The sequence below is a fragment of the Cucumis melo genome, chromosome 7 (assembly GCF_025177605.1).
Source record: "Cucumis melo cultivar AY chromosome 7, USDA_Cmelo_AY_1.0, whole genome shotgun sequence".
Lineage (NCBI taxonomy): Eukaryota > Viridiplantae > Streptophyta > Magnoliopsida > Cucurbitales > Cucurbitaceae > Cucumis > Cucumis melo.
The window spans coordinates 24,847,073-24,863,163 of record NC_066863.1 but is presented as its reverse complement, the minus strand read 5'-3'; the positions used below and the strand labels follow the sequence as shown (position 1 = coordinate 24,863,163).

General features: G+C 33.5%; 2 protein-coding genes across 3 annotated transcripts; both read right to left on the bottom strand.

The window, feature by feature from the left end:
- Window positions 1–974: 974 nt before the first annotated feature.
- On the bottom strand, window positions 975–7,077 carry LOC103493134 (uncharacterized). The gene is made up of 16 exons (XM_008453773.3): window positions 6,492–7,077; window positions 5,499–5,620; window positions 5,213–5,301; window positions 5,042–5,077; window positions 4,837–4,933; window positions 4,637–4,679; window positions 4,371–4,471; window positions 4,103–4,167; window positions 3,519–4,015; window positions 3,358–3,445; window positions 3,156–3,281; window positions 2,507–3,075; window positions 2,256–2,394; window positions 2,104–2,172; window positions 1,854–1,979; window positions 975–1,460 (listed from the first exon to the last, which is right to left on the bottom strand). The coding sequence occupies exons 1-16, from the start codon at window positions 6,707–6,709 to the stop codon at window positions 1,347–1,349; spliced, it is 2,499 nt and encodes an 832-aa protein (XP_008451995.2). The 5' UTR covers window positions 6,710–7,077; the 3' UTR covers window positions 975–1,346.
- Window positions 7,078–9,510: 2,433 nt separating this feature from the next.
- Window positions 9,511–14,201, bottom strand: LOC103493133 (calcium-dependent protein kinase 1). Of its 2 annotated transcripts, none has more exons than XM_008453772.3 (8): window positions 13,369–14,201; window positions 12,643–12,786; window positions 11,853–12,005; window positions 11,554–11,669; window positions 10,924–11,091; window positions 10,683–10,810; window positions 10,482–10,581; window positions 9,511–9,987 (listed from the first exon to the last, which is right to left on the bottom strand). In XM_008453772.3, exons 1-8 carry the CDS (start codon window positions 14,057–14,059, stop codon window positions 9,904–9,906), a joined length of 1,584 nt encoding a protein of 527 aa, XP_008451994.2. In that variant the 5' UTR covers window positions 14,060–14,201; the 3' UTR covers window positions 9,511–9,903. The 2 variants fall into 2 exon arrangements, with proteins under 2 accessions (XP_008451994.2, XP_050943095.1); XM_051087138.1 differs by having other exon boundaries at window positions 12,643–12,793; window positions 13,369–14,086.
- Window positions 14,202–16,091: the final 1,890 nt, after the last annotated feature.

Below are 16,091 nucleotides of genomic sequence, written 5' to 3'. Positions count from 1 at the left end.
CTTTTCATTATGAATAATATATATTATTATATCTTTAATTAGTCTTCTTTTTTAACTTTTTTTGCAACTCCTTTTGTCTTATTTGGAGGTTTAATCAAAACATCAAACCTTTCTTTTGTTATTATATTGCCACAATAAGTGTAGCCTTCTTTCAAATACTTCCTCTTTTCTTATTATATAATTCATAGGCTTAAAGTTAGCATTATACTATACATTTACCTTTCACTTAATTATAAACATATTTATTTACCTTCAATTCATCCCATCTACCTTCCACTAATTAGCATATTTATTTACCTTTCTTATGTATTGAGTACTTGCTTGCCTTCAATTTAAGTTCATTTTCTCACTTGTTTGATATTAAAAGAAAGAAGAAAAAGGAGGAGAAAATAAAACTAGGATTTCTTTTTTAACTATTACTACAGAACGATAACCTATTGTTTATAATTATATACTCATAATTAATATTAGTTCAAACCAAACTAGCCATTCTAAAAGTCGTTTTTCAAACAATTCTTAGATTAAAATACTTCCTGTTTTATTAATGTTCTTACTAACACGACGATTTTCTATTACAAAACGAGCAATCTACTCAGTTATTTTTATCTTTTAACTTGTACAAGCAATCTACTCAGTTAATTTTATCTTTTAACTTGTGCAAGTCCGACTTAATTTTTGTTTATTTTTCAAAATTTTAAATGAATTTTCTGTTGTCCTCTGCATGCTATTCCTACACGTACGTACCACGACAATTATTTGGTAAACCGAGACCAAGCTGACCAAACCACTAATTAAGTTTCTCATTAAGAACTGGTTACACTCCTATCAACAACTACAACTACGGTGATAGTAGAATGAATCATCACACTTATAAGCCAGTTTTGTGCTTTAACCTAACATCTTTATAACTTCTTTTTTCCATGTGTAAGCGACAGGATAAGAATGTGTATGTAAACCAACCAAAAGAAAACAGATGACAGAAAGGAGTAGAGAAACAATTTGATACAAAATATAGCAACATAACGAACTCAAAGCAAAAACAAAAATAGGATTATTTTTGGCTGTCAGATCAGCATCAGCCCATTCATAGAAACTAGCTGCCTATGTAATTTAATTCCCCACACAACATCGCCCCATAGAAATGGAACAACAAATCAAACTTTCAAATACAGCTCATATTTCATACAAACACTTACCCTCATATTTACACAAACACAGCTTCTTCTCGAATGGAAAAAGGAAAAAGAGCCCTACTAAGACTTACAAGAACACCTTCATGTGCTTCTCCATTAATTGAAAATTATAGCCAAATTGTAACATATGTTATGATTATCCATGGCTTAAGCTCACAGGAAATAAGTTAACTGTTGCTTCTTTCTAGATCCTCCTTCCCCATATAACTCATTCCATTGCTTCAATTCACTCATCATTGCTCCTTCTGCTGCAAAACTTGCTGCAACCTGCAAAACAACATGTTAAACGATCTCATTAAAACAGTGTTTTGGTGAATTTAAAGGTTGTTTCTTTTAGCTGTCTTTTGTTTGAACAAATATTAGAACAGTACTAGAGCAAAAGGATTGGTACTTCTTGATCATTTGCGAGTCAAGCTCGCCCTATCACAAGTGTATATCGACAAATTGGTTTGGTCTCTTCCTATGGCTAAGAAGTTTGAACAAACAAGCGATAAATGTCAATTTTTTTACTCAAATGACGGTAGTTGTACATGGATTTGCAGGTGCGACATAAAAGGTACTCGAGAAATATGGAAGCAAAGAAAAGAAATTTTTGGTGGATTTAAGAAAAGATGTAATGTAAAGGAATGTGGTAAAAACAAGGAGATAAAATTATATTACCTGATTCTTTGCTAGTCTGAAATCCTCAATATTTAGTGCCCTGAGGGTGATTACTCTTTCTTCTTTGCTTTCTCCAGCTCCATCCCCTGTCTTATTCTGTCCTTCGGCAGCTCTTCGTTTTTTCTCCTTCAATGCAAGAAAACGGACAATGAAACGGAGTAAGGGGTTACGTTTGTCCTGAATCTTTACTTGAATGCAAAGAAAATAAAGGGAGATTTAAATATGCCTCAACTGATTCCCTCATACTTACCACATCCTTTAGTCTTTCTTGCTGTATTAGTTCTCGAACAGGTCGATATGCAGCCGTCATACAGAAGTTCTGGTTTCAAAAGTAATGTATAAGTCAAGAAATTATTAAGGATTTTGAGGTCCAAAACTGAATGATTAGTTATGAAAACAAACCTTGAGATCACTTCCACTATATCCTTCTGTCATTGTGGCCAGCTCCTTCATGTCTAGCCCTTCTTCCACCTTTTCTTTCCCCAAGAGAGTTGTCAATATCATTTCTCTATTTTCTGCTGATGGTAACCCCACCATTATTCTGTTCATAAAAGTTTGGTTTTCATTAGAATTAAACTAAGGTTGATCCAAAAACCCTCTCAGCATATTGGATAGCCAGGGATATGCATGGGGCAAATCATAAGAACAGATACCTTCTCTCAAAACGCCGTATGATGGCCTCATCGAGGTCAAATGGCCTATTCGTTGCTGCAAGAACAAGTACACGCTCCCCTGGCTTCGTCAAGAGTCCATCCCAATGAGTCATGAACTCATTCTTTATCTTCCTCATTGCCTCATGCTCACCGACTCTTGTTCGCTGCCCGAGCATACTATCTACCTCATCTACAAATATGATGGTGGGAGACACTTTAGCTGCCAGTGTGAATAAAGCCCGAACATTCTTCTCGTCTTCGCCAAACCATTTGGAAGTTATGGTAGACATCGAAACATTAATGAAGCTTGCTCCGGCTTCTTTTGCTATGGCCTTAGCTAACATAGTCTTTCCTGTTCCAGGAGGTCCAAACAACAATATGCCTCTGCAAGGCTTCAAAAGCCCTCCAAGAAATAAATCTGGCCTTCGAAGAGGAAGCATTACTAGTTCTTGAAGAGAATCTTTTATTTCCTCCATCGCACCAATATCAGAAAATGTAACACCAATCTCATTCGCCGGTATGACCTCTGGCCTAATGCGTTTCTCAAACTCATTATCTGGTGGAACTTCCTACGTCACATGAGATTGTAATATAAACATCAGCAATGCCATTCATAGAGTCAGCAAAAGAATTAAAACAAGAGACCTACTGGGGCTTTTACAGCTGGAGCAGCCGTCTCTCCATCGGTTTTCGCAGCAGCTACAGGTGCTGTTTCACTTCTGATTTCAGCAGCTGCGGTATCAGCTTTTGCTTCGGATTTCACTGCTCCTGAGTCCTGCAGAGAACAAATTAAAGTACTCAATAAAAGAGAGTGGCAAGGCGCACAAAAAGGACAAACTAAAATAATGAACCTTTGAAGCTTCAGCTTGTGCTTCAAGCTGTACACTATTTTTGATAGTGGATTTTCCTGCCTGGAATATGCTCAGTCCATGGGACAAACTGCTCCATAACCAAAACTATGAGTACTTTTATAATCAACAATTAGGACTTGAACACAAAGGATGGATCTCACCTCTTGCTTGAAATAATCAGTTTTCCGTTTCTGTATTCAGGGTCCTTGTTGTTCATTAGATGATAAGAAATTGCAGACACCACAATCTCTTCTATGTAGTTACTGAGAGCCAAGGTATCACCAACACAGATCGAGTCGAGATCATCGCAGTCCAGATCATTATCTGAAAGAACTTCCATGATATGGTTTCGGTTATCCTGAACCTTGATCGACTTCATATCCTCTTCCAATTGGGACTTCCAACTGACATGATGAGATTCATCTTCAGGTGGCCTAATCTCGATATTATAAGGAAAAAGAGCAGAGAGCCTCTCATCCACCTCCATATAATCATTGCTCGAATTGATAGTACGGGAACCAAGAATCAAAATTGATCCAGACAATTTTTGTAGCATTTTATGGAACAAGTTATACACCCTATTTGACTTGGATAAAAACCTATCTACGTCACGAAGATATAAAACAATGGGATTTGCTTTCGACACATAAAGAAGAACCTGAAAACAAATAAAATAACTTAAGTTCTTAGAGATCATATAAAATCTTTAATTCGATATGTCGAGAATAATGCAACTCATTGTTACCTTATACAAAGATTGTATAAGAAGTTTCTCCTCAAAAGCCCAGCTGCTCATGTGCTTAAGGGAAGCTACAAAAAATAAAACTTAAACTAATTAGATAAATCGGAATAAAAGCACATTCTCTACAAGCAAAAAAAAGAGTGGCAAAACATCTTCAGCAACCAATGATAAAAGAACAGAGTTAAGGAATTTAAAAGTCATGGGGTATTCATAGACTCGTTTGAGTTGTTTAAGTTTCCCAAAAGCTAATATGAAGATTTGATTGACATACCTGGTTTGTCAACATTACATTGTGAAGCAAGGTTATTAATGTTAGCAGCAGCTGAGGCATTTCGTCGAAGTTTTGGAAGATTGGAAGATCCTTCGTTTCCCCTACAAAAGTTCAAGCGCTAGATATATTACAAGAGATCCCTTCTTCTGTAACAACTAAACTCATTTGTCAACATAAACTTAATCAACTATAAGAAATTGAGTAATTAATAAAGTAAATCCACACGATACTGCGATCCGTTAAGAAAATATTTGCTTTCTTCATACCACGATGCAAGTTCCACACCACTACGCTGCCTTCGCAATGAACCTGCAAAGGTATGAACGAAGGAGCATGGTTAGCACAATATTGTAATAGTGGAGAATGGTGATCAATATGGTCGTTTTATAAACAATAGAGCGTGGATGCATATAAATGATTAATTAGAAATATTAAACAAAAAGCCAGACAATCTAAAAAAACCAACCTATTTTTTGTTCTTCCCTGGATGGAAGGATTGAAAATGATCCAAATAAGCCAGACAATCTCTCCAATGTTGACTCTGAAGTAGACCTTTTAAAAGCCTTCAAATAATATTAAACAAAAAGGGATCACGAAATTTAATGGCATTAAGAAACACTAAAGAAAAAAAATCACATATTTTTAAGTTTAGATTTAGAAAAGCCTCTTACAGATTCCTTGACTGAAGTACCATATTTGCTCTGAATCTGAAATTACAAAATAATTTAGTTAGTAATTTGAAACAAGAAAATTCAACGAAAAAAAATAATAATAAAACAAAAAAAAAAAAACAAAACAAAAAAAGCAAAAATAACTTGGGATGAAAAAGTAAGAAATTTCACCTTTAGGGAAAAGTCAGTTATATCTAAGAGCAACAGTTTAGCCTCAAAATAGTGAGCCAATGCCTTGGCAAGCATTTGTTGGTAGAGTTCTTCAAGAAAAGAAAAGAAAATAAACAGAAACAAATGAATTAACTGGGAACTGTTTTGTTCAAAAAGAAAAATAGTTATGTGCATTCTGAAGCTATACTAATCTTTGTGCAACACAGAATATATTTGTCTTCTTGTGAGATGCATTATGGTTACATAACGTAATTGAAATCGGAAAAAATGGGAAGAGAAATCAAACCAGCAGGTCCGGAGAGTAAGATGGCTCGACTCGCTGGAGAAAGGTTTCGAGTGAACTTAGAAACTTCAGCATGTTTCAAATGCACATATGCAGCACTTGTCAATAGGACTCGTGTTTGTTCACTGTTCATAACAACAATTTGCCAAATTTTGAAATATCCACATAATAAATAAATAAATAAAACAAAATCATTCTCACTCATTACAGTTTTCTTTTAAATGTCAATTATGTACCTTAATTTTAACAATGTTTCAAATTTATTCTTGAATTTTTGAATATGTTAAACAATGGTTTTTTTTATAATTAAAATAAAAAAAATGAAATTTGTAAAAATTGAAACACAGGTAAATGTTTGATTATAGAATGAAACTATTTTCAAATATGGTAAAATATCATTCTATTTACCATTAATTAATTGTAATAAATTAAGATAGTCTAGAATTTATATCTAATTGATAGATCTCAATATTTTGACGTTTTAAAACTATTTTAGGAAGTTTTGATGAAATAATTGTGCTAAATTTTAAAAATGTAATAAATCTTCAACCTACTATCTTAAATATGTAATTATAAATATATTCACATACGTCTAACATTTTTTTTTTTTTTTTAAAAAAAGAGAGAGGACAATCACAAGACTAAGAAAATTTTCACACATAACTTGTCATGTCAATTTTCATGAAAAAAGAAACGATCGTTCATTACTCGAACTTTTTTCTTTTAGAAAAAAGGAATATATTCCTCTACCTCGATAATTTGTTTAATTAATCTTTCATATTGAATCATGGCAAATGATAACATTGCAAGAAGATTTGAGAAATCAAAATAAGAACATTTTGGAAACAAAATTTTTAATTTTGTTAAAATCAGTTGAGTCATATTCAAAAACACTCCCAAAAGAATATGACTCAAAACTAATTTAATAATTAAAAAGATGTGTTTATATATTAAAAAATGATTAGTTAGAAAGGGGGAAAAGAGAAAATTAAGAACCTGAGATAATAAGGGAAATCATCAAAAGTGACTTTGCTTTCACGGCCATCGACAATGTGTTTAAGCATTTCTTGTTCCAATTTATCGGCGGTGATTAGATTTGATGAAGAATTAGAGGCGGACCATTGCTTCACGCTTTGTCCGGTGGCTAGTCCCAGCCCTACCCCTACTCCGACTCCCACACTCAACGCCGACAGCAACAAACCCTTCTGCTCCATTATAATAACTAATTCCTTCTTCTTCTTTTTGTTTTCCTTTATCGTTTGATCTCTTTAACAGGGGATCAACATAAAACTCTCTTGTGTGTTTTTTCTTTTATATATATATATATATATATAGGCGGTAGCGGTAGAAGCGGATCTGATGAAGTGACGGCGGCGGAGGGGCGGAGGAGAATTGATTTCATAATTCAACTTTGTGTTAATGGATGGGTCTAGTTTTTTAAGGCTTGGACATCGGAGTGCGGGTTTTGGGGTACTTACGTGGCGTTGTGTTGACGGTTGTAAGAATCGGCACAGACGGTTTTTCCTCTTTTTCTTTTTTGGAGGGAACGCATTCACTAATCTCACGCGCTTTCACGCTCCCTACGTCACCCTTTCCTCTCTCTCAAACTTTGCGCCGAAATGTTGTGTCATTCAGAGAGAAGGTATTTTCTTTTTCTCATTTTCCTTCTAAGTTTCTTATTTTAGTATAGTTTTTATTTATAATATGTAAACCGACATAGCCATTGATTGTTACTTTTTTTTAACTTCATATATGTTTGTAATTGGAACTTACCTTAATCACGTCCTTTCGTAGCTATCCTTCCAATAGTTTGGTGGATCACTCTCCGCCAAATCACTTGTGCTTTGTGCAGATAGAAGATATAATTTGAGAGTTTCGTGAATCCTACCACCAATCAACTCTCTCGTACTCTTTAACCGTTATAATACAACACATATACATTGAACTTTCGAACAATCAGAGAAAGACCACTTATATATTTTAACTTCTACGACTTTCAATTTCATTAGAATTAAAGACAGAAGAGTCTGGTACTTAAAAGATATTTACAACAATCATCAAGAGAATGACCGCCCGGAAAACGAATTGAAAATTTGTAGTTTCTCAAGTGGGTGTTTGACTCAAGCTTTTGGTAGGTTTAAATTAAAATGTTTAGGCATTATGTAATTTTTGTTTTAGAAGAGAAAGAAGTAAAAGGAAAACATAGGGTAATTGCAAGTTGGGCCTAAAGTGAACAGAAAAGGGTCCACATAACCCACGTAGGACAAAGCCAGACGCAACTAAAACTGGCCGATTCCCCATAACCCTATTTTGTACTCTTTTCTAAAAAGAAAAATAAATCACCATTTTCCTTATTTTTAAATATATCAAAATAAGTTAAAATATTTATAGAATATAAAATAATTTAATTTTTTTAAAAAAAATACTGTATGTTTTGTTTATATTTTAAAATAGTACATTTTTTGAAAATTCATAATGTTATTTTTTTGGGTCAATCTCGATCATCAGATTTTTCCTAAATTTTTAATTTCTTTGGAGGAAATTTCTCAGCCAATATCATATTATACGATGCTGTGTTTTTTTTGGTTTGGGGTCATCTAACTTTGACCCAAAATTATTCTTCCGTGTGTTTCAATTCAGTACATCTTGGAACCATCATACTTTTGTTTCCAACTCGGGGACTCTTGTGGCAAAATTGGCATGAGAAGTGTTTAATCAACTTCAAAATTTTAATAAAAAACGTACTATCTCGATAATGCACTCAGTCGAGAGATTGAGAGATTTTCTATCAAGAGCTTTTTCAAATTTGAAAACCATAGAAAAAAATAAAATTACGATTTTTCTAAAATTGTGCTACTCTTGAAATATAAAACTAAAAAGATGCTAATTTTATCAATTTTCCAAAGATATTACCTCGTAAATTAAAACATACCACTATCCATATACAACATTTTGTATTTTAATAAACCGGATAATAATCTAACTTCACATATCTTTGCTATATTTTATTATATTTTTAAATATTTTAAAGGGTTTTTTTAGTTTAAAATAATTTTTCTTTTTCATTTTCTAATTATCTATTCTCTATCATCACAATCTTTATGCAATCAAGTGGAACAGATTTTGAGATCCATAAATGGGGGAAAAGAAAAATGAAAAACAGAGATTTATGGAAAAATGTGCATATGATTTTAGAGGAGAAAGAAAACTTTTATATCTTCTTCTATTAATTACTTGCCAAATAGGGCATCACCTTCTTTTTAGTAAAGCTCAATGAAATATCAAAACTTGTGTATGATGAGTATGGAATGCAAAAAAGTAATACACCTTCAAATGTACCTAAGGTCTTACTCACGTGAGAATTGGTGGTGTGAGATCCACGTGAAAATTCTACCGTCTAATATCACACGAGAAAATTCCTAGTTTTTCATACCATCTTCAATCTTTACTTACCACAAAAGTAGTATTTAAGAATTATTTTTTGTACCATCTACACTTATTGCAAAAGTTCGATTTAAAGGTCATGTGAGATTCACGAAATAAACGAATAAATCATTTAGTGAAACGTTAAATTATGAATGTGAGTAGTTAATACTATGATATAACTTTTTTTCGTAATATAGAATATTGTTTCATTGATTAGTTATCATATCAACCTCGTTTTAAAAATGAGATGTAAACTACCCTTCAAAAAATATTAGTAAAAATAAAATAAAAAATTATGTTGGGAACAAAAAGGAATAAATTGTGCAATACTATTTTTGAAAATGCTTCCGACCTATATTGTGAACAAAAGAAACACCATTATTCATGTAATATTATGACGATAGCTTTTTAGAGAGTATGGAATCATGGGACCAAAATTTTAAAATGTAAATGCAGGCACTTCTTGCATCACAAATGGCCAAGTTGCCAAATTCCCTGCCATTGCCTTTGTTTTTGAAACTCAAAGCAATCAGACTTTGCAGTTTGCTGATAATTTTATTTTTCTGTCCATCAGCTTTATCATTAAAAATAAAAATAAAAAAGTCATTTATTTTTTCAATAACTAAAGATGAGAACACACTTTTTTGAACTTTACAGAGCATCATCTTTATTTCTGGTCATTTGGCGGATTACAGAGACAAATACATTTTCACACTCTCAAAAACATTATCTTCTATAAATACACTCAAATCTCTTTATAAACAATCAAACAGATAACAATAAGGTCAGAATAATTGAAATTTCTAGTAATGGGGGCAAAGGAAACCTCATTTTTCCTGTTTGAGTGCAGCCATTGGATGGAATCATGAAGCAACCAGAACATCGAATCTCTCTCTCTTCAGGTGGCTCAACTCAAATTGAACAAAGAAACAGCCAAAGAAGCACATAAAATCAAGCAGACATTATATGAAGGAACTCAGCTTCATTTTTGCCGTCTGGTTGTCGTCAATTCCGGATTGCCTTTCCTCATCATTGCAACGAATTCGTCGTAGTTTATTCGTCCGTCCTGGTGTGAAAGCAATCAGACACAGTTGGTTCACAAGAGAACAAAGCATGATATGAGAATTTTGATGTTGTTTGGGACCAGACTATGATATGAAACAAGTTTCTATTCTAGGAACATTTCCATCTTCCATGAAGTATGCGTACATGCTATTCGAGAGAAAAATTAAGCTCACCATCACTTGAAGGAAGTTCCATCAACGCATACGTTGATATCACAATCGTCAACCATACAACTTTGTCAATTATGATATAGGTGAAAGCCTATTTGAAACAACTTTTTAAGTGAAATAGATTTTTTTAAAAGCATTTGAAAAGTCGGTCCAAACTAGCCTCAACATTGCTAGAAAATAAAGGAAATGCTGATGAAAGATGATTTAGTGTAAAACTATCATAGCCATTTTCACATTAACACTTATTTCTGCCGGTATGACTATGTTGTAGAGACCAATAAGCTATAAACCAAGAAAGATGCTATTGAGAAAGAAGAAACTGTACATTATCAGTGTCAACTTCTGCAATGATCTCCTTTATTGTTTTTTCATCACCCATATTGTACTTCTTAAGGGCAGTCTCCAACTCCTCCATTGTGATATATCTAAATGAGAGCATGAAGCAAAGTCAACATGACGTATATGTATGGAAACACCGTATGAACTCCAGGAAAAAATCAGACTGGAATAAGACAGCATTGATTACCCGCTCTTGTCTTTGTCAAAGTACTCAAAAGCTTTAAATAAGTGATCCTCTCTTTCTACTCTGTTCATATGCATAGTAGCAGTAATGAACTCGATGTAGTCGATCGACCCATTTCCATCCACATCAGCCTGAAAAGTACAAAGAAGATAGTGATGTTGAAATGACAAAAAAAAAAAAAAAAGTTTTGAGAAATACAGGGTAAGTTGATTCGAGAGCAGAAAAACATCCATAGGAAGCTTACCGCTTCCATCAGCTGCCTCACTTCAGACTCAGAAAGCTTTGTACCCAGCTTAGGAAGACCGGCCTTTAACTCCTCAAAAGTGATAGTTCCACTATTATCCGTATCCATCGACTTGAACATCTCCTTTAGTCCCACAATCTCTTCTTCAGAAAGATTTTCAGCAATCACCTATAGCAAATGCAATAACATTTCAAGATATGTGCCTGCAGTACTTGCAGTTTTAAATATTTTATTATTATTATTATTTATATTAGAATGTCTTCTATATGTTATTTAGCTCATTGAATGATCAAGCACAAGGTCTCGTTGCCCATGGACGTAGCTAACACAATAATAGTAAACATGTAAATCTTTATGTGTTAACGACGATTTCTGTTTTATCTGTTTGTTGATTCATAAAAATTTATTCACTTTTACCTTTTTTTAACAATCTTTCAGCAACAGGAAGAGCAGACACCAGTGCCTTATTGAACTCTCAAACCTTATAGAATAGTTTTTTCATGAAGGGGGAAGAACAAATTTTTACCTCAGGAGATAGAGAGCTCCCCCTTCACTAGTTTTTTCATTTAAAAATTGTGCTTATAGAAGAATTAACTCTTTAGCTGATACCATGATGGAAGATTCTCTCACCTTAAGAGCTACTTTCTTGAGTTTGTTCATTGCTCTAAACTGTTTCATTCTAGTCAAAACAGCAATATCAAGAGGCTTGTCAGAAGCTTCCCCATCTTCTTTCATCCATGGATGATCTGCATAGTACAACATTTGAATGTCAGTAGTTAGGTATCACAGATGAAAAAAAAAAATACCATGTTTATTTAAAGCATACATTTCTTTGCCTTCATCTAAGGTGCAACTTAATTATTATAGTTTCATATTTCAGTTACATTTGCTGGAGCTATGTGGCTACTGTCTTGAAGATGGAAACTTACTTAAGGCTTCAATGGCAGATAATCGCTCTTTAGGATCAGAATGCAAGAGCTTTCTTATCAGATCTTTGGCACCACTGGATATGGAAGGCCAAGGATCTGATGAGAAATCAATATGTCCCCGAAGAACAGCATCAAAAATACCTTGATCATTCTCTGTAAATGAATCAAACCAAAAAATTTTGAGGATATAAAACCTAGGGAGCATGGGATCAACAACTGATATTATGCAAAATAAATATTGGAATATCCTAAAAATCTTACTCTAATCACAACTGTTTGTTTATTCATCCCATTTGGAGAACTTTTTGCAGGTCTCTTAGAATTGAGTAAGTTAATAGCTTGGTACTTTTCTTTCACTAAAAAGGGCCTTCTCTCTCTTCTTTATTAAAAACTATCTCAAGGACACAGATTCACAACCTACAGAACAGATCCTGTTAAAGTAAGATCGTTCTTTATTAAAAACTATCAAATGTATGAGTCAAAGTCGTCGTCTATTGAACCGGGAAAAAGAACTTACCTACACACCAGTCAGCAGATACCTTCCTACTGACCACCGCTGAAATGTTTTAACCTTTTTCTTTTCCTAAAACAGCTAAAATATCTCTTTTCACTCTTCTTTTTTGCATCTCTCACCTTCTAGTCAAAAACTTTTTGGAAGTCAACAGAAGATATAGAAATATTTTCCTTGAACTATTAGGATAAGATAGAGAAACAAAATCTTTGTTCAAATAACATAATCACCAAAAAGTTACTTGATTTTCAGACTTGAAAAAGAGACATAGTGAGGAACCTGCCCAGAAAGGAGGAACTCCACTGAGTAGAATGTATAGTATAACACCAGCACTCCAAACATCCGCCTCGGGGCCATATCTTCGTCGAAGAACTTCTGGTGCTACATAGTATGCACTTCCAACTAGATCTTTAAAAACATCACCTGTTTCCTAGCAAGCAAAATGTCATACTGAAACCAATCATCACCAATGATTTTCATCATGTTCAACAATTGATAACTTCTCACAATTCACAACTGAAAGATCTAAAGTGAAAAAACAGAATTTATTATCGTTTTTACAAAGTAACTATAAATTTTGAATGCACGTAATTCTGTTTTCTTGTCATGAAATGTAATGATCAGGATATAATTTGTACATATTCCCGAAATAGACAGAATATGTTTTCAAGGTTAACTTATAAATTTAGTCCAAAAATGTTTTCAACGGAGTCCTAAACTTAGCATTATGGTTCTACAAAGACAACAATAGAGGACTTGACAGAAAACCAGTGACATACAAAACCCCTTGAATCCTGCAGCTATTTCATTTTATGTATTAATTTAATCCTCAATTTTGTTAATCTGTTCTTTGATTTTAGATCCAACCCATCAAACTGAACAGTTAAAGCAACTTAATATCCAATTAACCCACTCAGGAAATTGAGTTGACTTCTGATCCTAGAACATTTTAGCTGAAGAATGGAAGAACAAAGAAAAAGTCAGAGTAAAAAGATTCACAAAGACCTGGTTTGAAAAAGACAGAAAGCCCAAAATCCGTAGCCTTGAGAGGTGAATTTTCATCAGCACTGAGAAACAAGAAGTTCTCGGGCTTCAAGTCTCTGTGCATAACTCCCATGGAGTGGCAATTATGAACTACCGTCACAATCTGGCGACAAAGGGAGGCTGCAGTGCATTCAGAATAGTGACCTTTAGCAATAATCCGATCGAACAACTCACCGCCGGCGCAAAGCTCCATAATCAAATTGACATAATGCCGGTCTTCATAAACTTCTTTAAGTTCAACAATGTGAGGGTGGCCAGTAAGATGATGCATAATCTGAACCTCACGACGAACATCTTCAACGTCGTCTTGATCAATCAATTTTCTAGTAGCGATTGATTTACAAGCAAAATCCTGTTTCGTTTCCTTGTGTGTTACTAAGTAAGTAACACCAAACTGGCCACGACCCAGTTCGCCGCGGAAGGAGTAAAACGACCGGACGTCGGAAAAGGGCCGACCCAGAACACGACCAACGGCGGGTGGGGCGGAGGAGGTGGAAATTTCTTTCGGCAGGGGCGGTGGAAGAGAAGGGTCGGAATCGGGTGGGAGAACTTTGACGACGCCATTAGAGGGAGGTCGGTAGTCGGCGTCGGAGTGACCGAGGGGGTAGGCGGTGGAGGTTTGGCCAGTCGGCAGGCCACTACAGTTTCCCATTTTGTATTGAATCAAATGGAAGTCAGATGAAGAAGCATGTGAGAGATGAAGTAGTTGAAGAAGTCTTTGTCGGAATTGAGAGACTTCAGCTAATGGTTGGAGGCTGGAGCTGTGAAATGACGATAACGGCCTTCCACACTGTTGTATGTACGTACGCCATTCAATAGTGTTTCTCTATAGATTCTACCAAAATTGTGATAAATACCTAAAACTAATCTAAATATCGTAAATACAACACAGTTTAATAGTTTATTAACAATAAATAAAATATAATTCTATAAATATTCTTCCATATTTAATATTTTAATAGATTATGAAATATTTTTTACGATTGAAAATAGTTTTCTTTATTTCCCTTGTTCTTAACTATTAATCTATATTAACAATATATATACTATTAATTGACCAAATGGTAAGTACACATTTCTATCTCTTCTCCACTGTATTAGAAGGGTGGATAAGGGAGAATATTTGTCTTTCTCTTTTTTGCCCTTAAAACTTTTTACAATTCTCATTTTGCCTCTATTACCTCCCTTCCATTAAACCCTTCGCTCCTCGTCAACCAAACTCTTTCATCGAAACACTCTTTTTGTAAAAAAAAAAAAAAAAGAAAAAGAAAATCTCCGTTCCTTCTTTGAGAACCACCTCAATTTGCTTTTGTATTTAAGTCTTTTGAAATTATAAAAAATGACAAATTTGACAAAATATAGCAAATTTTCATATGCTATCATCATCAATAATAGACATTTATATGCTACATGAGTCGGGTTGGACTGGGTTTCAAGAAAATTAAGGACTTAACCAAAGTATCCGAATCGGCAAAAAATGATTCAATATACAAAAATTAACCCAACCCAAAAAAATTCGGGTTGGGTTGGTGGGTTGGTTTTTTTTTTCTCTATCTCTTTATAATTTAGACAAATCTTCATATTGTTTTTCATATTCAAAATGATCAAATTGTCATTCAACGTGTAAGATGACACATATATATTATACATTCAAATTTCAAGCCTACCATGTCCATTCAAAAGAAGGTTTACTTTTAGTTTTTAGGTTTATATATATATATACATAATCGGGTTGGATTGGGTTAACCCGACGCCTTATTTGCATAACCTGGCTACCCAACTCAATTTTTCTTTTTTCTCCAATTTTGTAACTCAACCCAACCATTTGGGTTGGATAATCAGAGGTAGTCGGGTTATTGGTTTTTTTAAACACCCCAATAGACAATAATAAAAGTTTATCGGTGTTTATCATTGATAGGATCCAAATTCTTGTTATATTTGTAAGTATTTTAGTTCATTTTTAATTATATTAAAAATGCCTCAAATTAAATGTTAATGGGCTCGTAATTTTTACTTACTCAGAATGAATTTGACAAATTTTCCTGACTTTTATATAAGTGTTAGAGACAATGATTTGCAATGTTGTGAATGTTTTTGTTTTATTAGCCAATATGCCTTTTTGTATTTTTTTTTATTAGCAATTTTCATCTCATTATATTTTTCGATGGATAATTTTTAATTTTATTGTCATTTGATTCCGAGTAAAAAGACAAATAATCAATATATTTGAATAGGATTCTTTGGCATTCAAAGGTATTTTGGTAACCAGGTACTTGCATTGATTTGTTAAGATTCATATTTATTTATTTATTTTACTATGTTATATTCTATACGTGAAAATGGTAATGAAAAATAATTTTTCTATATTTTTGTCCTATTATTTTTTTTGTAAATCCCTATGTTACATCTTCTTCCGAGTATAGGTATCCTTAAAAAAAAAATAGATGTGACCTTCATAATTGTGAATCACAAAATATATTTGTATATTTTAAAATCAAAGTATTATCTAGTACATGTGCAATTGTTGTCGATGGAATGCAACTACTAAAAAAATATGTGTTTGATGAGTACCAATTGATACACATAGAAAATATGACTATTCAAAATACATCAAACATGTTTTCTTTTTATCTTTTTTAAAAAAATTAAAACAAACTTCCAATAAATAGATAAGATTATCTTAA